The sequence below is a fragment of the Sprattus sprattus genome, assembly GCF_963457725.1.
Source record: "Sprattus sprattus genome assembly, chromosome: 7".
In the NCBI taxonomy this organism is placed as follows: domain Eukaryota; kingdom Metazoa; phylum Chordata; class Actinopteri; order Clupeiformes; family Clupeidae; genus Sprattus; species Sprattus sprattus.
The window spans coordinates 34,767,466-34,790,490 of NC_137926.1; the positions used below are offsets into that span (position 1 = coordinate 34,767,466).

Genomic DNA, 23,025 nt, shown 5'->3' on the forward strand with positions numbered 1-23,025 from the left:
TTTCCAAACACCCCAGGGCACCGCTTTTCCCCCTCGCTCTGTGAGTCTCAGGTGTGTCTTTACATGCTGAAACACTCAGCTCCATTATCGCACAGTGCTGCAGGGGACCGCTGGTGTGTACACAGCAGAGCTGCCATTCTGTGGAGAAACCCACTTTTCCACCAATGCAGGGCAGGAGCTCCGTGAATCCCAACTTTGACTCCACTCAGGCTTTAAGTAATCTCAGTATAATCTTTGATTCCGCTCAGACTGTGAGTAATCTTGGTTTAATCTAATAAAACATTCATATTCCTTTTTTAAATGGCTGACAACTGTCTTTGAGATGTTGGTGACATTGGGTTGATGATGTCCGATGATTATTTGCTTCCATCAGATAAAGATTTGATGTACTGATAGAGGTGGTGGTTGTTTTAGAGGGTTTAATGAGTGAATCCATCATGAGGGAAGACCGCTGGCACTGATAAGAGAATAGTTGTGGCTTTGCTACCACTCATATGGGTGTTTCTGATACTTAAATGCCCGTGGAGGTTTTTGTCCCACATAATGTGCTTGTTTTGATGTAAAGATAAAGAAATACTCTATTGTTTTATTAGCATGTAGCAGAGGGCCTCAGGAGTATTGGACAGGTTGCATTCTATGTTTCAGGAACTCCCCGGAGTGTTAGGGTTTGCTCAATGAGGCACAATGCAGATAGGTTGTGTAGGCAGAGGTCAGGTTACAGTGTCTCTCACTGTTGTGAAGAACAAGCATTTTCTCACTTATTCGACTGTGCATACTATGAAAATCAGAGGGCAGTTCAGTGGGATTTGGTTTTCGACTCCTAACAAAATGAAGGTGTAGAGTTAATCTTTCAGGCCTTTGAAGATTGGGGTCTGAAAATTTGACAATAATGGAATATGACAGCTAAACTTTTGCATTGTTCTGTATGTCAGATATCCATCCTGTATATTCTTGCAGATGTTATAAGAACATTTGTATTTGTGAGTCACAGTGCAGATGCCTAGTGTACATGCTTAGTGTAGATGCCTATGTATGGTGATAATGATGCCTATGGGTATTTTGATGAAGGGTCCTCCTGCCCTTGTTGATTAATATCAGTGCCAAATGTTTCCACCAAGATGTTTTTGGCTTTAAACTTGATCCATTGAAAGATCTGTCTTTACAAAACAATATGTATGTTTTGCAAGGCTGTGTAGTAGCTGAAAAATGTCCAAGCTACTGTTTTTTGTAAAGGTGTTGTTACCCACAACATTATGATTATAGTTGTGCCTAATTAAAGACGTATGCGGGTCAAAGCTGAATACATTCCTTTCTAAATCAGTTTGGTTTTGGGTTAGAATGACTCTATTCACACTACAGATGGCAACAATGGGAATTATGAGGAAGAAAATAATTACTATGGTTGCCATTGAGAAACCACTATATTGTTTATGTTTTATAGCGATGTTCTTTCTTTTTTCGGCATCTTTCTTCCCCTATTTCTTTTCTTTACTTAGTTCCACTATGATGGCACTGGGTCCCACACTGTTCCTGCTCACATGTGAGTCATTTAGCGTACTTGTATATGTATTCATCATTTAGTGTACTTGTACATCATTTAGTGTACTTGTATACGTATACATCATTTAGTGTACTTGTATATGTATACGTCATTTAGTGTTCTTGTATACGTATAGTGTACTTGAATATGTATACATCATTTAGTGTACTTGAATACATTTACATCATTACATTGTACTTGGATATGTAAACATCATTTAGTGTAGTTGGGTATGTATACATCATTTAGTGTACTTGTATATGTATACATAATGTATTGTATTTGTATACATTTACATCATTTAGTGTACTTGTATATGTAGACATCATTTAGTGTACTTGTATATGTATACATCATTTAGTGTACTTGGATATGTATACGTACATCATTAAATGTACTTGTATATGCAGGGTGCGATTTGTCCAAAAACCAGAGGGGGGATGTTTTTTTTTTTATCATGAAAAAAAAACAAGCAATACATAGGCCTAATTCTCTTCATATACATGCATCATATATGTCTATCATGATATGATAATCGCTGCTAGACGCTCAGTTCTTGTGCTCCCTCTCATTCACGTTGAAATACTGAAACCGAAACTGAAACTTTGAAACTGAAATGCAACTGTTTTGGACAGAACTCGCTAATTCAGTGAACAAATATGAATGCCGACAGTTCGGGTAAGGTGAACGTTAGTGCCAGCGACGTAAGCAAGTGTAAGAAAACGCTGTCACAACGTGTCTGTTTTTTCATAGTTTTTTTAATAATTGAGGGTTATCCCCCCCATGTATGAAATTCATCCAGCTGAGGTGGGGATGTAAAAACCAGAGGGGGGGTAAATCCCCCCCCATCCCCCCCGGCAAATCGCACCCTGTGTATACCTATACATCATTTAGTGTACTTGAATATGTATACATCATTTAGTGTACTTGAATACGTTTACATCATTACATGGTACTTGGATATGTATACATCAGTACTTGGATATGTATACATCATTTAGTGTACTTGTATATGTATACATCATTTATTGTATTTGTATACATTTACATAATTTATTGTATTTGTATACATTTACATAATTTAGTGTACTTGTATATGTAGACATCATTTAGTGTACTTGGATATGTATACATCATTTAGTGTACTTGGATATACTTCATTTAGTGTACTTGTATATGTAAACATCATTTAGTGTACGTGTATATGTACTGTATACATCATTTGAAATGGTCAGATTTTTGGTATTTGCAATAATGTGTAGAAGAATTTGCATTTAGGTTCGGCTGATACCGGGGTGTCTCTGGAATTAACCTCCACATTGTCCTGACTGTTAGGACATGCACTTACTTGTTGTAGTAACTGCATTTTAACGTGCTAACACTAGCTCACTGTTTTATTTGCATATTTGCTTGTAATTGTCAGATGCCTCTAACAAAGATTTCCCCTGTTAGATGATTTAACTTTTTAGAGATTTCATTTCACGGGCTGCAATGATTACAATGTAATTGATCATTTAGCTCAGCTCCAGTAATCTAGAGTGTCTGATAACTGCATGGAGGAGACATGGTCATTTGCGGTCCCTCTGATAATCACATAATGCAGGCATCCAGGCATCATTATAACATGAAAGAGGCCTATAATGTTTTCTCTTCTCCCTCTCATCTTTGAAATTATGATTTGGAAGTAAAACTTTATTGGCTCTTTCCTGGCACCGTAGGTGTTTGTGCTCTGGAGAATTTGTAGTATTTCATTCTTATGACAGCCAAGTTCCTCTCCTTTACTGCTTGTGTTCAGATTTCGCCGCCCCTCTACTCTGTCAAGATGAGTGTGATGACAACTCGTGTCACCCACAGCTGGGAGACCTGATGGTGGGCCGCTCTGCACAGCTCTCAGCCTCCTCCACCTGTGGACTCCAGGGACCTCAGAACTACTGCATCTTGGGATACTTGGAGGTTAGAAGATACCTGAGGGGAAACTTTCCACTTATCACTCAAATTGGATAAAGCACTCTGTCACTCAGGACTTCCATGGTGAACACTGTTCAATGCCTAAGGAATGCTCAGGTCATGAACAGGAGGAATACAGGGAGCTCACCGGCTTTGTTCCTCTTTCATTCGGTTTTCCCTTTTTGTTGTCTTGGATGGGAATGATGTGGTGTATAAAGCAAACCTCAAACCTTCCTGTTTTGTAGTGTTAATTTGCTATTTACGTATCATAAAGTATGGGATATGTTTACATTTACAACAAAATCAGAACTGTGATGTGTCTTGATTCGTTGAGGAATCAATAGCCAGTGTTTGACTCCCGTCTGTGCAAATCTACAGACGTGTGGAGAAATCAATCATTTCATTTGGGTCTGGTGCCCTCAGCTCTAGAGATACCATGAAGCAGTCACGTCACGTATGTCCAAATGTATGTGCCATGACAGATGACTTCACACTGTACCATAAGACCAGTGGTCCAGAGAGCTGCAGTACTGGAATTTAAATGTTGGCCAGTTTTAGGTGCTTGCAACAGTGTTTACTATACACTGTGCCATTTAAACCAGCTCAACAGCTGAAAGCGCGCAAATTAAAAATCTCTGGGTTGAGCTGGTTCCCTTCAACAAGTTTCTGGCTAGCCCTGTAGCGTGATACATTCTAGAGACATGTCCTGATCTGCCACACTTATAGGTCATTACTCTCCCTCTCACTGCTTGAGCTCAATACTCATTTACGCCCACTGCTTTCTTTACTTTGCCCCCCACCCAACCTCACACATGTTATTTAGGTATGTAGGTGTGGCTCGGAGCAAGAAAATTCATTCATCAGGCATGTTTGCCATATTTTCCTTGGCATCAGGGAATGGTGATGAGTAGTTTTTGTTGGCAAACAACTCAACGCAAAAGGAAAATCCTCCACCTTTTTTGTCAGACCTTTCCGTAGGATCAGTTTGCCTTCAGGCAGTCTTGCTTGCACAAGTTTCTGCATTTAGATGAGGATTTCCAGAGCCTTTTATATTCTATACATTCCCATGATATATTTCTTTTCATACTAAAGCTTGAAACATACAAAATGCATTGGTCGTTAGCATACTGTCTAACTGCAGGTAGGTTGTCAAGTGTTGTATTAGCCAAAGTAAATGTGTTTTACCTTTTTTTCCACATACCTTCCTTCCTTTGTGTATCTGCAGGATGAGCAGAAATGCTTCCTCTGTGACTCCAGGACCCCTTACAACAGTTATCACAATCCCAGTAGCCATCGCATTGAGAACGTGATCACAGCCTTCGAAGGGTCAGAGCGCAAGATGAAGTGGTGGCAGTCTGAAAATGGTATCTAACTAGTTTACAGTACTTTCCAAATCTAGGCAAATGACAAATGACCTGGGAAAAATGTCAAATGTTCGCAGCACCAAACAGTAATTTGGAGTTTGTTCTTCATCTAAGGTGTTCACCGTGTGAGCATAAAACTGGACCTGGAGACCGTGTTCCAGTTTAGCCACCTCGTTCTAACTTTTAAGGTTATTGGTTTTATTTTTGTCATGGTTACCTTAACTGGATTAGCACCGAAACTAAGAGCATTTTCAACGCCACAGCTATCATTCTACTGCACTCTCTCACTCACTCAGCTATCATTCTACTGCACTCTCTTCCCTCGATGTGTAGAGCTTCCGGCCTGCTGCCATGCTGGTGGAGAGGTCCAAGGATTTTGGACAGACTTGGAAGGTTTTCCGTTACTTTGCTGAGGACTGTCAAGCCTCCTTCCCTGGAGTGTCAGAGGAGCCAGCAGAGAGTTTAGATGATATCATCTGTGACAGCCGCTACTCAGGCCTGGAGCCCTCCACAGATGGAGAGGTAGAAACGCCAATGGAGATCTTCAATGTACTAAGAAATGACAAAAATGACTTCATAATTAATAAATAAAAACCATTCCTTTGTGTAGGTTGTGCTTAAAGCCTTGGATCCCAGGTTTGAAATAGATGACCCGTATGATCCTAAAATACAAGGTGAGAGGAGGGTGATTTGGGTCCTTTGTTGTGTATTCAAACCTTTGAGAAGGACCAGTAAAAACAATGGTTGAACAAAACAGTGTTCCTTTCTTGGCTCCTCACCGTAACTTACTTGAGGGTGAACTTTATGTGGCATTTTGTCGTTTAAGAGCTCATCACCGTAACCAACTTGGCATTGTGTCGTTTAAGAGCTCATCACCGTGACGAACTTGAGGGTGAATTTCACACGTCTTCTCACTCTGGGCGACACGCTGCTGAGCCGGCGGCGGAGGAATCCACAGGACAAGTACTACTATGCCCTGTATGAGATGGTGGTGCGAGGGAGCTGCTTCTGCAATGGCCACGCCAGCCAGTGCAGGCCTGTGGATAACGCCCGAGGGGATGTCTTCAATGAGCCAGGCATGGTGAGCCAAGGAAAATGGCTGCTTGACATTTTACTTATGATAGAGACTTGGTTCAACTTTTGTGAGCACAGCATGCTATGTTAACTGTAAACTGTAAAGTGTGACTGTAACTGTTAAGTGTGCTTCTTATAGGCACTCAGTGAGGCTGTGGCTGTCTTTTGTCAGAGGTGGGAGGGGTGGGAATGACAGATATGTTTATCTGTCCTTCACATCACCATATACCATCAACATTCATTTTAAGATGATACCAAAACTAATGATACCAAACTGGTAAAATTGGCAAATTGTCGCATAGTGTTGCCTTATAATTTCTTCCTTGAATTGTGTTCATTGTGTCCAGTCCCATTTAGCCTGACGATTTCATACTCATAATTCTAGTCAGAATATGAGTCTGATGCTGAGCCATTGGGGAGTGATTATGTTTTTTTTTTTTAACGAACCAGGAAAAAAAATGCCTCTTCGCTCAATTGGATACCTAGAACTAATCAGAGCAACATAGTATGACCATCTGATACATTAAAACTTTTACCGGATCCCGTAAGAAGGACGGCAAAAATATATTTTTCGATCGACAAATGCCTTGATCGCGTTTCTCTGTTCCTCTTTCAAAATTAATGCGCTGTCAATATCTGTGAGATATGCCTGCTCACGTACTTATTAGCAGCTCTATAGCTAGCTACTATTTGTTTCAATGGATTTTTTGTCCAAGCGTTAGCAATAACCTATCAATAATGGTCTAGAGCGCTTCAGTTAAGACCTACAATCCTCGGCAACATTCGTGTTGAGCATACACAACTAACCGAGTCATTGTAGACATAAAAAAGTCCTGTAGATAGCTTAAATCATATAAAATATGTCCCACTAAGCTCCCGAGACGGCGCCATCTTTGTTCGATGTATAATCTATCTATCTAATCAACTCAAGCGTTGGTTGGTCATCTGTCCATCAACGTATAAAGCTCGCCCTTACAATTTGATTGGTCAGATCACTTTTCCGAAAACTTGAATCTCTCCCAACTAGCTCAAAGCCAGACTGAATCTCCTAGACCAAAAATGTTGTGGGCGGAGTTCAGGCTGGTATCCAGGCTAAGTCCCATTAATAACAATGGTCCTATTTTTAATATTATTACCCCCTGTGAATATATCATGTTGATCTTTTAATATAATAACCCCAGTGCATATATAATGTTGATCTTTTAATATAATTACCCCAGTGAATATAAAATGTTGATCTTTTACTATAATTACACCCCTGTACATATATAATGTTGATCTTTTAATATAATTACACCCCTGTGCATATATGATGTTGATCTTTTTTCTCTCATTTCCTATCTTCTTGAGGTATACAGTGCCACTTTAAAGTATGTGAACCCCTTGACCACTTAGGAGTTTTCTGTTGTTTTACCATGATTTTTTATTTTTTTCATCACCAATTTTCCATAGAAGGAATGTCAGGTTTATGTTTATCATTTGCATGTACTTTTTTTAGAGGGAATTGTTTGAGTAGCCAAAAGACTACATGAAACATGGAATTAGTCCATTTCAAAAGTAAGTGAACCCCCAGCTGAGTTGGTAAAGTCAAGCAGGTAACAGATTCAGTGAAACTTATTTGGGTGCTTAATTAGTCAATTAAGCAAACTGATCATCTGAGACATCCTTAGGGAAAGGTTAGGGCAACACAGATTAAAAGAGGGAGGAAACCAACCAAACTACTGTAGTGCCAAGGTGTACCCACACAGATCAACAATGCCGAAAGGAAACGAGATATCCGAGAACATCAGGAAGAAGGTTCTGACAGCCCATCAGTCTTGGGAAAGCTATAAGACCATCTCCAAAAGATTCCAGCTCCATCCATCCAAGACAAATCATTTTGAAATGGAGGGCATTCAACATGACCGCATCTCTGCCTAGAAGTGGACGCCCATCAAGACCATCACCAAGAAGCACCAGAAGAAGAATAAATCAGGTAAAAGTCAACCCACACATCACCTCTAAAGAGTTTCAGACCTCTCTGGCAGCATCTGGGGTAAATGTACATGGGTCTACAATCAGACGAAAATTGAATAGACATGACATTCATGATCGGGTTGCTAGAAGGAAGCCTCTGCTCTCAAGAAAGAACAAAACTGCCCGTTTCAACTTTGCCCGAGAGCACTTGGATAAACCAAAGGCCTTCTGGAAGTCCCTTTTTTAAACAGATGAGTCCGAGATAGAATTATTTTGTCACGATCAAAACCAACAATTTTCGTCTGATTGTAGACCCATGTACATTTACCCCAGATGCTGCCAGAGAGGTCCGAAACTCTTTAGAGGTGATATGTGGGTTGACTTTTACCTGATTTATTCTTCTTCTGGTGCTTCTTGGTGATGGTCTTGATGGGCGTCCACTTCTAGGCAGAGATGTGGTCATGTTGAATGCCCTCCATTTCAAAATTATTTGTCTTGGATGGATGGATGGAGCTGGAATCTTTTGGAGATGGTCTTATAGCTTTCCCAAGACTGATGGGCTGTCAGTACCTTCTTCCTGATGTTCTCGGATATCTCGTTTCCTCTCGGCATTGTTGATCTGTGTGGGTACACCTTGGCACTACAGTAGTTTGGTTGGTTTCCTCTCTCTTTTAATCTGTGTTGCCCAAACCTTTCCCTAAGGATGTCTCAGATGATCGGTTTGCTCAATTGACTAATTATTCACCCAAATAAGTTTCACTGAATCTGTTACCTGCTTGACTTTACCAATTCAGCTGGGGGTTCACTTACTTTTGAAATGGACTAATTCCATGTTTCATGTAGTTTTTCAGCTTCTCAAACAATTTCCTCTAAACAAGTACATGCAAATGATAAACATAAACCTGACATTTCATCTATGGAAAATTGGTGATAAAAAAATGAAAAATCATGGTAAAACAACAGAAAACGCTTAAGTGCTCAAGGGGTTCACATACTTTCAAGTGGCACTGTACATATACAATGAGTAAACACATCCAGTTTTATTTTACTCTTACTTAACTACTTTCTCCACTGTTCAACTCAGAGCTTTTTCTTGGAACTTGCTTAAGCCTGTTAAACTCCACTGGTGAAGTAATTTTTGTGCTTTTAAAATCCAAATTAAAACAAACTCACCTTCCTTGGTTGATGACAAGGTGTTGAGTGCAAGTCCAGGAGCACGTAGCCTGAGAAGCCATTTGTTTGTCTTTCACAGATAGAATAAGTAGTACTCTCTCGCTATCAATAGTTTTACACTAGAACAGCCTACCTCATATTATTAGTTCTGTGCTATCTGTCATTGCTTTTAAGTCTATCTTTAACTACCCTTGTTTTAAACTCTATTTAGGTTTTCTCCATTTCCTATTTAAAATTATTTGGTGTTATTGTATTATGCTTGTGTGTTCTCAACATGTTTTATTATTCATTTTGTACTGAAGAAGAGTACGATTTTAAGCAAAAACCTTTAGGTTGAAAAGAGCTGACTGTTTTTCAGTCTAAATACTGAAATGGCAGATGAAGTACCATGATGTGTTTACTAAGTACATGTAATACTGAAATGGCAGATGAAATAACTTGATGTTTTCACCAGGTGCATGTGTGTGTTTTTTCACCAGGTACATGGTCGATGTGTGTGTCAGCACCACACGGTGGGCTACAACTGTGAGAGATGTGAAGACTTTTACAATGATGCCCCCTGGAGGCCAGCTGGGACTGCAAATCCACAAGTCTGCAGAAGTACTGTGTCCCTGATCCTTTGACATTACTGTAATATATATCAAGTCTGCTGAAGTACTGTGTTACTGATCCTTTGACATTAATATATATCAAGTCTGCAGAAGTACTGTGTCACTGATGCTTTGTGACGTTAATGTATAGCATTTGTACCATTTCACATGGCCAAAACACTATAAAATTCACCCCTCTTCACCTGACCTCTCTAGAATGCAACTGTCACGGCCACTCTGAGAGGTGTCACTTTGATATGGGCCGGTTTCTGGCCAGTGGGGAGGTCAGCGGAGGTGTCTGTGAAGACTGCAGGAACAACCGTGTGGGCGCCCAGTGTGAACAGTGCCAGACCTTCTTCTATCAGGATCCCAGCAGATCCGTGGAGGACCCAGAGGCATGCATCGGTGAGTGGACTCAGCGAGTTCAGACTTGCACTGTGTCATTTCTTTCTCAGGATCTTATTGTGTTTTTGTGAGTTTCCAGACCCTTGGGGAAAATGTCAGTCAGGATTTCCTGTGCTCAAATTTACAGTAAATCAACGCTCCATATAAATGTCACCACCATAGTTACAGCTCTGGAAAGTTTAACAGAAACAGTAAGAAAAGATGGTGACATAACTATATAAAATGTCATTACAACACTTCAAATGAACTCCATCTTTGAAGAAATTTAAATAAATAAAACAGAGGTACTGCCTAGCATGTACTTCTAGCTGGGCTCACAGAAACACCATTGTAGGGGCATCTGCCAAATGAGTGTTTCATGAACAGACTGATGGTGGGAGTCTGAGTCTGAGCCTGGGAAGCTCCCTGCCCGCTGTGACCTGCTCTATCCTGCTATGTGAGATGTGTATCTTTGGCTTTTGACTTGATGCAGCATGTGACTGTGACCCTGCCGGCTCTCTGGACAATGGGCTCTGTGATGCCGTAACGGGCCGGTGTGTGTGCAAAGAGAATGTGGAGGGGGAGAGATGTGACCGCTGTAAATACGCCTTCTACGGTTTACGCCAAGATGACCCCAGCGGCTGCCAGTGTGAGAATACTTACATCCTAACTGAACTACTGAGTTCTACTGTGATGATAACATGGTAGTATTGCATGCCTTAGAACTCTATTCCAAGACTCCACTCAATTCCATTGTTTTGCAGTCCTTAAAACTAAATGTAGAACTGTATGGCACAGCCTGGCAGGTGTTGTAGCAATTACAAAATTATTTAAATGCTAAGCTTATTTCTCTTGTGACTGTTTGACATGTCAAATGTCAACACTATACTCTCTTATTATTTCTCCACTTGTTTTCTTTCTTCCCAGTTTGTCAGTGTAACCTACTAGGTAGTATCACAGCACCCCATTCATGTGACCAGGTCACAGGACAGTGTTTCTGTCAGCATTTTGCCACCGGACCCTACTGTGACCAGTGTGTGGTAGGCCTCATTTAGCCACACTTAATTATGTGTCATACTCATACTGTATATAATATGGTCAAAGTTTTTCAATTTCAATTTCAAAGGTGTTTCTATCTGTAGTCAGGCTATTGGGGTCTGGGAAACACTGTGTACAGCTGCCTGCCTTGTGACTGTGACATAGGTGGATCCACCAGCAGTTTGTGAGTGTGCATTATCATTTGGGATTGTGCATTATCATTTGGGATTGTTCATTATCATTTGGGATTTTGCATTTTTATTTGGGATTGTGCATTATCATTTGTGTATTTGGGATTGTTCATTATCATTTGGGATTGTGCATTATCATTTGGGAGTGTGCATTATCATTTGGGATTGTCCATTATCTTTGGGATTGTGCATTATCATTTGGTATAGTTAATATAACCAAACCCAGTACAACCCCCGATACATCCTGTGTGTGTGTGTGTGTGTGTGTGTGTGTGTGTGTGTGTGTGTGTGTATGATGAGTGTGTGTGTGCGTGTGCGTGTGTGTGTGTGTGTGTGTGTGTGTGTGTGTGTGTGTGTGTGTGTGTGTGTGTGTGTGTGTGTGTGTGTGTGTGTGTGTGTCTTTGTGTGTTTGTGTGTTTGTGTTGGCCTGTGGTTATATATAGGTGCTCCAGTGTTGATGGTCAGTGTCCTTGCCGCCCCAACATGGTGGGCCTCAGCTGTAGTAATCCGGCTCCTGGTCACTATCTGGCTGCTCTGGACTACTACATTTATGAAGCTGAGGACGCAGCACCCCTGGGCAGAAGTGGCTCATCATTGCCTGAGGACACAGCACCCCTGGACAACAGTGGCTCATATGAGGACCCAGCACCCCTGGACACCAGTGACTCTGAGTACCCAGCACCCCTGGACACCAGTGATTTTGAGGACGCAGAAAATCTGGACAGCACCCCTGAATCAGACAGCTCATCTTTGGTGAGAGGACACTACCTCTGCAATCATAGCAACTACCAACATTGTTTCCATAGATGATATAAGAATTATTGAAGCAGCAGTAAGGAGTTTTCGTATAAAGCACACTTGCCTTGTAAACACCAACAACCGCGCAGTAAGCATTGATAAAAGCTAGCAGGCTTTCTAACTAATGTATGTTTGGCAATACATTTGGTGACATTCTGCTATAAAAGCACATTTTTTTTACATTATTTGCAAGGTTTCAGGCCATGTCGTTTTTCACATGACCATATGCTATACAAATTCATTTGAAGATCTAAAAAGTAGTTACCTACAAAAACACACCTGGAAAATAGTCCAAACTTGTATTGAGTGCCTTACAAAGGTGAAAACAACCCTTCTTCAAAACATAACCCTGACATTGAGGGAGTGAATATGTAAGGGATAACGGCCGACGAGCTGTACAGTTCTACAAAGGTAATGGACGCTGCGGGGCAAAGAACTCCACGATGAGCACTATCTTTGAAGGTTAATAACGCAGCATAACTAATTAGAGCACTATCTTTCAAGGTTACTAACGCTTCATAACTAATAAGAGCACTGTCTTTCAAGGTTAATAACGTTGCATAACTAATTAGAGCACTGTCTTTGAAGGTTAACCCTCTCACTCCCAGAGATCCAGAACTGCCCAAATGTGAGCAATATTACCGTGAGCAGGGCTATGACTTCATACTCAGTGAGGGACAGTATGTCCTGACTAAGAGACAGAAGAGGAGCAAACGGCAACGAAGGCAGGACCAGGTGATGACGTTGGAAATTATTTTATTTTACAATAACTGCATGAAATTATTGAACAGGACTGTTTTGGTTTATTGAGTTTGAGATGAATTCATGATGAGCAGATCCTTCTTCATGGACATGAGAGATGCATCAGCATCAGATAGATTTGATAAAGTAGTAGTGACGATGTCATTTAACAAGTCAAACATCATTTCTACTGGATGAGTGTCCATTTTGATCTAAGTGGGTCTACAATTGGACAGGTCTGATAGCAATACATGCCAAAGTCATCTTTACTGCCATTTAAACCAATGCACATATTCATGTCTCATTCAAACTGTATATTCTTGTTCTGCCTCAGTATGGAGCACCAGAGCCTGATCAAGCCACGCAGGTCATCCCCAGAGAGCGCCGTCCTGATTTCCCTGTCACATGGACTGGACCTGGATTCATGCAAGCGCAACATGGAGTGGTCCTCAGGTTCACCGTTCCCAACATCCCAGCCTCCCTCCAGTACCACCTGCTTCTCCACTATGAACCAGAGGTATATGCTCCTCATCACTGGGCCTGGTGGGGTTGATAGGTTAGTATCTTACTTACTCATGCAATGTCATTTTTAGTCCTCAGATGACTGGATTGCCACTATCAGAGTTGTGCCTTCAGGGCCTCTAGACTATGAAAGGTGCCAAAACGTCCCATCCATAGATATGGACCTTACGCTGTCAGCTACCAACAGGTGAGGCAAGATGGAACTATGGTCTTCGCTGTGGGTCCTCAAAAAAATGCACTCCACTTGTGCTAAGACTGTCATTGTCTTATCTATTCAGGTTGGCTCTTTTGGACTCCACAGTCTGTTTGGAAGCTGGTGTGGAATATTCTGTGGATGTGACTCTAAGAAGGCTGTCCAGTCCAGACTCACAGTCCAGCAAACACATCCTTATTGACTCGGTAAGGGTTTTCATACTATGACATGCAAACACTCCTGCTTTTCCCAGCCTATTTCCATACATTCTTTTGTGTATAATCAAATCTTTAACGGACATGATTGCATTCTGATGACTGGACATCTAAGAGGTAAAGTCATGAGGATTGCATGGTGTTGGTGGCAGATGTTTAAACAGGTCATGTTCTCTCTCTTCTCCATAGTTGGGCCTGGTCCCTCAGGTGGACTCCCCCCGGTGCCTGGAGGCCACTGAGCTGCAGCAGTACCGCTGTGTGGAGCTGCAGGCTGGAACTTCTCCAGAGCAGTGCAAAGGCCTCATCAGCAGCGTGTCTGCCCTCGTCCACAATGGGGCCATTCGTGAGTATATACTATACTATATAGCGAAGGATCTGTGTGGAGAACATTATTACATGAAATGAGATAGTTTTGATTCTACTTTATTGTCATTGTGCAGAGTACAGGCACACAGCCAATGAAATACAGTTGGAATCTAACCAGAAGTGTAAAAAAAGATTTGCAGAAGGGCAAGGCTTCCAATGGTCCTAGAAACATTTGATTGAATGCCACCTCAAACAGACATTTCTCTCACAAAGTGTAGCTTGACTCTGATCATTACACATTGAATCACTGTGACCCACCTTTGAAATATTATATCCGTGGCCATCTGCTACCAATAATCAGTTTGTGTGTGTGTGTGTGTGTGTGTGTGTGTGTGTGTGTGTGTGTGTGTGTGTGTGTGTGTGTGTGTGTGTGTGTGTGTGTGTGTGTCCATGTCCCCAGCCTGTAACTGTGATTCTGAGGGAGCCTACAGAGAAACCTGCGCTAGGTTTGGGGGTCAGTGTGAGTGTAAGCCAAATGTGATTGGCCGCTGCTGTGACTCATGTGCCCCACTGACATATGGCTTTGGACCCAATGGATGCACAGGTATGCTACTCAGGATCTGTGCTAAAGTCTGTGCTAATAATGCTGCACAATGCTTACAGGGCTCTGAAATCAATCCCTGTTTCTACTAATAAAACATTGTCTTCTACATTACTTTGGATTTCTAATTCTTTCCATCCTAATATCTGTTTGATTCCTGTTCTCTCAGCCTGTGAATGTGACTCCCGTGGCTCAACAGCTGAGCTCTGTGAGGAGACTACGGGCCAGTGTCCCTGTCGTGCAGAAGTCACCGGTCGGCACTGTGACCAGTGTCTGCCTGGCCATTATGGCTTCCCTCAATGCTCCCCCTGCCAGTGCAATGGACTAGCTGACCTTTGTGACCCCGTCACTGGGGCATGTTTGGACTGCCAGGGGCACTCCACTGGACCCACCTGTGACAGGTGCAGAAAAACTGCCAATTTCAGTTCCAAAAGCAATGTAACTTATCCACCATAGGTCTGTAGCATGTCAGATGTCAAGGCAAAGGTCTGTGGCATGCCAGAGGCACTCTGAGATTCTTTTGAATGAAAAGTGCGTTCAAAATAAAATTAATTATTATTATTATAAGATGTAAAGGCAAAGGTCTGTAGCATGTCAGATGTAAAGGCAATGTGCACTGTGGGTCCATCTCCAGGTGTATTCCTGGTTACTATGGAGACCCAGTCTTCAGAGAACCCTGTGAGCCGTGCACGTGCCCAGATGTGGAGGAGAGTGGCCGTTTCTTCGCCCTGTCCTGCAGCAAGAATGACGACACCGGCAGCCTCACCTGTGATTGCCTCAGGGGCCACGAAGGTCTCTTAGCCTCTTTTCAGCCTCTTTTTAGATTCGTCAGTTCATCTTCCCATGTTTAACTGTCAAGACATACACACCTATGTATACAGTTAAAACTAATGACCTACAATGATCTCTTGCTAACTGCAACAGGAGCTCGCTGTGACAGCTGCACGCCTGGTTTCTATGGAGACCTGACGTTGCCTGGCGCCCAATGCGAGGAGTGTGACTGCAACAACAACACCGACCCTCAGGACGCTGATGCCTGTGACACAGTGACTGGCGAGTGTCTGCGCTGCCTACACCACACCCAGGGCTCCTCCTGTGAGCGCTGCAGACCAGGGTACTATGGCGACGCTCTGGTTCAAGACTGTAAAGGTACATGGCATTACAGTAATGCTTAAATAGCATGAAAATAAGTAAATGTAATGGTGAAATATAAATTACTTTTATCAGCTCAGTTAATTGTAATACATGTAGTGCTGTAAAGATACCGTTGTAGTTTAGACAGTCACAGTACTGTGAAATGTCCAAAGTTTGATTGTTTAACAGAATGGCCGATGTTTGACACGGTCCAATAACTGACATTGCTACGCTTTACACTCAAGGGTGTAACAGTACTTGCGGTGTGCAGCTCTTTAGGGGTTACTCCTACTCATAACCGTGTGTGGTCCATAGAGTGCTCCTGTGACCGGCGTGGCACTGAGGTGACCCTATGCCCGCTGGACAGCCCATGTTTCTGTGACGAGGAGACTGGGCAGTGCCCCTGCCGCGGAGGTGTCATAGGCCCTCTCTGTAACGAGTGTGACGATGGCTACTGGAACCTGGATGGTGATTCAGGGTGCCAACCTTGCAAATGTGAACGGGATCACTCGCTCAACAATACCTGTGACAAGGTAAGGTCATGCTGATTCCAGATCAGTCCCAGTATGCTAGTTGTGAATGCCAATTCAATTAGTATTTTAGGATAGGTTCCACTACTATGTTTGGCAATGTGTTTGCACTCTCATTCTGCACATCTGCACGCTGTAATATGCCATATTTTCCCTCACCATGTATGTGCAGATCACAGGCCAGTGCCCCTGCCTGCCGGAGTATGGGGGACAACAGTGTTACGAGTGTGCAGAGAATTACTTTGGAGACCCAGACGTACAGTGCCTTTGTATGTGCTACAAATACAAGATCAAATGTTCTTTTGTTAAATGTTTAATTCTTTCTAATGATTGTGCATGATTTGTGCTTGTGGAACATGTGAATGGCAGGCTTCAGAATGACTTGCCTCTGATCTCCATTGAAAGTATGTGCCCCCTGAATGGACCTCTGTTTCTGTCCCTCTGTCCCTCAGACTGTGACTGTAACATGGAGGGGACCCTGCGGCCTGCCTGTGACATGGACACGGGTGAGTGTCGGTGCCGCCCTGGAGTGATGGGCATCCTCTGTGATGAGTGTGCCCCAGGCCACGAGTCCATGTTCCCTGAGTGCCAACCGTGCCACACCTGCTCCTTGCTCTGGGCTGAGAATGTCACTGATGTCAAGAGAGCAGCGGAGAAGATGCGAACCCTCGCCCCTAAGCCTGGTGACGATAAGCATCCCGCTCACGGTCAGCGGTGGCAGCGCGTCCTGGACATGCAGACCCAGCTGGAGGCAGCTCTGAACATGTCAGGAGACGCCCAGGCAGAACTTGATGCAGCAGAGGATCTCCTCTCCCGTATCCTGTAAGGTCACGCCTTGCTTACTGTATATGACAGTGCTGGTGTATCTGTGCCTTCATTCTACAGTCCAACTGCCACTCATGCTAAGACCCCTCCTTGGGAAACAAAAGTGTGTAAATGTGCCGTGCAGAATGTCCTCATACGGTGGAGTTAGAATCGGCGGTCACCAGATTTGACCAGTCAAGACTTCCTGAAGGATACAGGGGAACCATGGATGGCATGAGTGATAAGTCAAAGGGATGCAAGTGTACTTGTTATAGTTCATAGCCTGCCAAGCACTATCTGAAGACGTAGCTGATGTCTCATGGGCTCTCTCTGATCAATGACCAGGTCTATTGGGGTTCCACATGCTTGAGGGTGGTGGGTAGTGTCTCCAGGCAGATCGTGTCCAGTGAAGGGCCGCTAGAGCAGCTGTACTCAGCCAGGCTCTGATGGGGTCTAATCAGGGGACTTAGAGCAGCTGTACTCAGCCAGGCTCTGATAGGGTCTAATCAGGGGACTTAGAGCAGATGTACTCAGCCAGGCTCTGATGGGGTCTAATCAGGGGACTTAGAGCAGATGTACTCAGCCAGGCTCTGATGGGGTCTAATCAGGGGACTTAGAGCAGATGTACTCAGCCAGGGTCCGATGGTGTCCAATGAAGGGACACTAGAGCAGCTGTACTCAGACAGGGTCTGATGGTGTCCAATGAAGGGACAGTAGAGCAGCTGTACTCAGACAGGGTCTGATGGTGTCCAATGAAGGGACAGTAGAGCAGCTGTACTCAGACAGGGTATGATGGTGTCCAATGAGAGACACTAGAGCAGCTGTACTCAGACAAGGTATGATAAGGTGCTGATGACGTAGGGGTTGCCATTGTACAATGTTGAAATTTGTTTCCGAAATTTGTGATTTTGTCTTTCATAGAATATATATTCAGTGTACACATGAGTACACATAAATATGCATATATGCAGGGGTAGTTGTTTTTCTTTACACTGTAATTCTTGCTACTGTGCCACTTTGGGCACTTACTTGATGCATGGATGAGATTTGGCTGAATGTCATGTTTGCTCTTCCTGTTTGTGTTTCTTTCCTTAGGAAGTTGAAAGACAGCATAGATCCCAGTGCCATTATCATTGACCCAACATCACTTCTGAACACAGAAATAGATAACATCAAGCTGGAGTTCCAGAAAGTCATAGACAAGTTAATAGATAAAACAAAGGAAGTCCCAATAACAGATCCCCAGGCTCTGAATGGTAAGACATGGTTTGACGCATTTAGGTGATACAGGCGATTGTGGTACAGAAAGCTATGGTGCACCAAGGAATGAATGGAATTGCAAATAGCAAAGGGTCTTAATGCCATCAGAAATCCCATCAATTAAATGATTTGATATAGAATAGAATTGACTACTTTCTTTCATTGAAAGACATAATTTCAGTTCAGCTAACATAACTGCTTGAAAAGTTTTAAATCTCATTTAATTGTCAAAATACTGTATATTGCCAGCAGCATTATCCTCCAACAGAATGATCTGACGGTGTTGGAATTGTGATTGAGATGCCAACGTCTAATGTGAGTTCCTTCTCTTCATCCAGACACACTGGAGGAAGTTAAACAGCATTATAATGATTTCATCAAAGATGAGGAGCGGGTCAAGGACGCGGAGCCTAAACTAGACTCGTCCCGGGACCTCAGGCAGAAGACCAAGCTGGAGCTGAGCAAGTGCCACGCTGGAGACTGGGACACACTCGAGAAGAAAGTCAAAGCTTTAACTGTGACCAAGCTCAACGAAAATGTGGGCAGTGTGATTTCTTCCTCATATCATGGCATCATGGTCTATTTAGAATTGTCATCCATATGCGTTGTGTATCAGAAGTCTTCTCTGAATGTGAGTTTAATGTGTGCCTCAGGTGTGTGGGGCTCCAGGGGACGCTGAGTGCTCTGAGGCCCAGTGTGGTGGTGCGTTGTGTAAGACTGACGCTCGGAAGCGCAAGTGTGGAGGCCCCGGCTGCAAGGGAAGTGTCCCTGTGAGCCTAAACGCCACGGAGATAGCAGAGAAGGCCGAGAGTGAAATCCTTGATTTGCTCCACAATCTGCGAGATTCAGCGATCAAGGCAATTACCCCTCTTTTCTTTATCACCTTACCCTCAAAGCACACAGTGTGACCAGTGTATGTCTCTGCTAATTCACTTTCTCATGCTTTTATTCACTTTTACATCCATTTCATCTTACAGACATTTGTTAAAAGCCATTTAATTGTATGAACTATTGTATGGAAAGAATCATAAGCTGTTTATTCAGCTTCCTTTGAAATGTTTCCATCCATTGACTTCTGTGAAATGTTTCTATCCATCGACTTCTTTGAAATGTTTCTATCCATTAACTTCTTTGAAATGTTTCTATCCATCGATTTCTTTGAAATGTTTCCATCCATTGACTTCTGTGAAATATTTGTATCCATCGACTTCTTTGAATGTTTCTATCCATTAACTTCTTTGAAATGTTTCTATCCATCGATTTCTTTGAAATGTTTCTATCCATTGACTTCTGTGAAATGTTTCTATCCAATGACTTCTTTGAAATGTTGTCTCTCTTCCCCAGATTAATGAGGCCAAAGATATGAATGAAGACATTAAAGATGAAGCAGTGAAGATGAAACAGAAGATCACAGACAGTAAGAGTACATTTGAGAAGGAGAAAAATGGCACCAAGGATCTTCTTAAGAAAGTTAAGGACTACCTCACTGGTAAGGTTATACATTTTTTCATGATTGCACATATTATATAAAGATGTTTCCCACAGGTCATAGCTTAATGTCTTAATATCTATCAATGCTATGTTAACAGATGAGATGGTGAAGCCAGAGGACATTGAGAAAATGGCCAAAGCAGTCTTAGCTATTCAGTTGCCCAGCACTCCAGATGAAATCCAGACCATGATCCAAAACATCCGGGACGTGCTGGCCAACTTCACGGACTTTAAGGAAGACCTTGAGCTCCTGAAGGATAAAGCCAAGACTGCAGAGGAACTGCGTGAACAAGCCGAGGATGTCAAGTAACCCAAATGTTTCCCTCAACATATTATTCACACAGAAAATATTCATCCAAAAATGCTCATGTTTCATTTTTTTATTCAAGAAACCGAACCAAGAACATTGATGTGAGTGACATTCGGAAGACACTCCAAGAGGCTGATGAGTTACATGATAAGGTCTCGGATGGCCTGGAGGTTGCCAAGACCAACACAGACGAAGCTGCTGACAAAGTGAAAAAGGTGACTTTGAAGGGTCTATCTGGCTATATCTGCATGATTCTGCCTCCTCAAATCATTTTTGCCATCCTCTCATTAGTAGGTTTCATCATCGTCACTGTTTCACCATTTCAAGTTTGTTTATTGTCCATCTTATGTGTGTGTGCCATTCAAAGCTCACAGTTCCATGAACCTTTATGTATCGTTTCAGACTGAAAGAAAACTGGACAACATAGAGGCTCTATTGAGACCAAATGTAAAGGACATGCTGGACGACATTGAAGCTTTGAAGAATAAAACTGAAATGAACAGAGTGCAGGCAGAGGAAGCTAAAGCAGAAGCTGAGGCAGCTTTGAAGAATGCCACAGATGTCGACACGGTATGGAACAGTCAGTCCTCCATCCTCTGTGGCCTTGAGGAATCAGTCACATCCTACCGCTAACTTCATTTGATGCATTAAGTGAAATACCTAACATCTTTGGCACCGTTATGTGTTTTGGCAGGATGTTAAGGAAGTCATTGACCTGTTTGAAACACTAAAGGACAAAAACACAAATCAGACGGTTAATGATGATGTAAGCGAGCGTGTGAAAAACCTCACCGCTGAAGTGGAAAGCTTGGCCAAAGATGTGGCTGACAAGATGAAGAAAATCGAAGGTTGGTGTATGATGGAGACAGTCATTCATCTTTGATATATATATTGTATATATACTGTATGTGGCCTTCGTTTAAGACTTCTCCCTCATTCCCATCAGCAATGATGAGATAATGCCATTGTCAAGCATACTTAACATTGTAGCACATTTGGTTTTCTCTGTGGGTTTAGACTTGGAAAACAGACTCCAGAAAAACCTCCAAAATAAAGAAGCTAAAGAGAACGATGTTGCTGCGCTGTTGGAAGAGGCTGCTGAACTCAGGAGGGAGATTGGCCACAGGGCTGACGCCTACTTAAAGTGCACCTCCTGAAGAAAATATGACATCCTTTCATGCAGAACGTTCAGAAGTTGTTCCACACACTTTTCTGTGTAGGTAATGGACTTACTTGGCCAATGGTTGTTCATTATTGCCCAGTCCATCAGTTGTCCACTGTTTACAATGTAGACTGCTTAGATCATTATTGACTGCACAGTGGCATTCCTGAAAAGACACTATCAAATTAAGCTATCTATTTCCAAAGGCAGCATATCAAACTCTTACTGACTGATATTGTTTTATATTTTTGTAATGAAACCCTTTCTTAGGTGGTATATTTCTTTGAGATTTGTTTTGCTCCTAATGAATATGAGGAATGGAGTCTATCCCTGCAATGTTTCCCTTTTACTTGTTTTATTAAAGATGTTCTATTGCTCACTTAAAACTTCCTCTGTGGTTTTATGACCTCAAATATGTGCTAGAATGTACTGCCTTTCTAGGTTGAGCCTCCATTGTAGGTAGTTTCCATGATGGCCACAGTGAGGCGTTAATAGGCCCACACACTTTCAAATAGGTATGTCATACCTACTGACATGCTCCTGTTTCCCTTTTCAGCTAGACCCCTTGGGTTCATCAGTATTTTATCCTCATACTGCAGTATCAAAGTTGGTCCATATATTCTGTAAACCTTAAACTTGTTTGTGGTCTTTACATTTTTAAATCTAAAATGTTTAGTATAGTGTGTGCTCTGTGTCTTCTCTGTTGACAGCATAACTAAAGACACACACTGGGGAGGCATTATACCCCCTCTGTTTGGTTGAGTGTGAACAAGCCTAGGCGGCATAATGAGAGGGCTTCTTAACGGCAGCATACCGGGTGCTCTGTTAAAAACGGGCTTGCCTGTGAACGTTAAGGGATGCACAATGTGTCTAGCTGTTAACACCTCATTGTGATGTACAAAGAGGGCTGGGGGAACTTTTCTGTTCAAGAATGTCCAGACTGTGGACCCCCCAGCAAGTATGCATTTTGCCTTTAATCTCGTCACACTTGTAGTTATGCTCAAAAATACACATGCTATAACACCCCTATAAAATTGTTCAAGTGATGAGAAATGTGTGTTGATCATCTACTTTCTCAAGATATTACTCATCTGAGCTTGATTACATGTGAGTATATGCACAACACACACACACACGCGCGCACACACACGCGCGCGCGCGCACACACACACACACACACACACACACACACACACACACACACACTGTTGAGTGACCTATAAAAAGTAGGTTGAGGATTAAATGCTGACACTGTAAGGGTGAGATGAATGTTTTTATGTTCAATTAGTTAATGTTTAAACAAGTTGCTGTGCAACTGATTACCTCTGATGTCATCCCAAGAGTTAAACCTGGTTCTTTATCACTGTTTAGTATTTTGTGTATTCGTATTTCAGTGTCTGAAAGGTGAAAGTAAATTGTGGTGTGGGGGGGCTGGTAAGAATGACCATGTCGGCCTTTGATGAATTGATAGGCCTTTGAACGGATCATTGGAGAGGGGATGATAAGCTCTCAACGTTTTGTGGAATGATGGGATTCTGGCGCCATGTTTTATCTAGCAGTCTGTCTCACATACAGTTGTACCTAGCTACCTCCCCTGAAAAAAACTATCCCCTACCATGGAAGTAATGAGTGTACTGGGAAGAGACCAGGAGTGGATGACCTTTCCATGTTGGTGATGTTGGTGACATGTTAAAACTCGGC

The 23,025-nt window shown here is 42.5% G+C and overlaps 1 protein-coding gene across 1 annotated transcript; it reads left to right on the forward strand.

The window, feature by feature from the left end:
- Nucleotides 1-1,506: 1,506 nt before the first annotated feature.
- lamb4 (laminin, beta 4) lies at nt 1,507-21,319 on the forward strand (the record flags this gene model as incomplete). The annotated part of the gene is made up of 34 exons (XM_080841813.1): nt 1,507-1,540; nt 3,336-3,493; nt 4,713-4,851; nt 4,966-5,039; nt 5,185-5,373; nt 5,462-5,525; nt 5,718-5,932; nt 9,534-9,654; nt 9,861-10,049; nt 10,522-10,677; nt 10,956-11,068; nt 11,171-11,250; nt 11,701-12,010; nt 12,707-12,790; nt 13,131-13,313; nt 13,390-13,505; nt 13,597-13,717; nt 13,916-14,069; nt 14,517-14,636; nt 14,803-15,034; nt 15,268-15,425; nt 15,558-15,782; nt 16,083-16,300; nt 16,470-16,566; nt 16,750-17,119; nt 18,197-18,357; nt 18,700-18,899; nt 19,015-19,218; nt 19,706-19,850; nt 19,951-20,158; nt 20,242-20,377; nt 20,565-20,732; nt 20,857-21,010; nt 21,180-21,319. 34 exons carry the CDS (start codon nt 1,507-1,509, stop codon nt 21,317-21,319), a joined length of 5,436 nt encoding a protein of 1,811 aa, XP_080697939.1.
- Between the last annotated feature and the right edge of the window lie 1,706 nt (nt 21,320-23,025).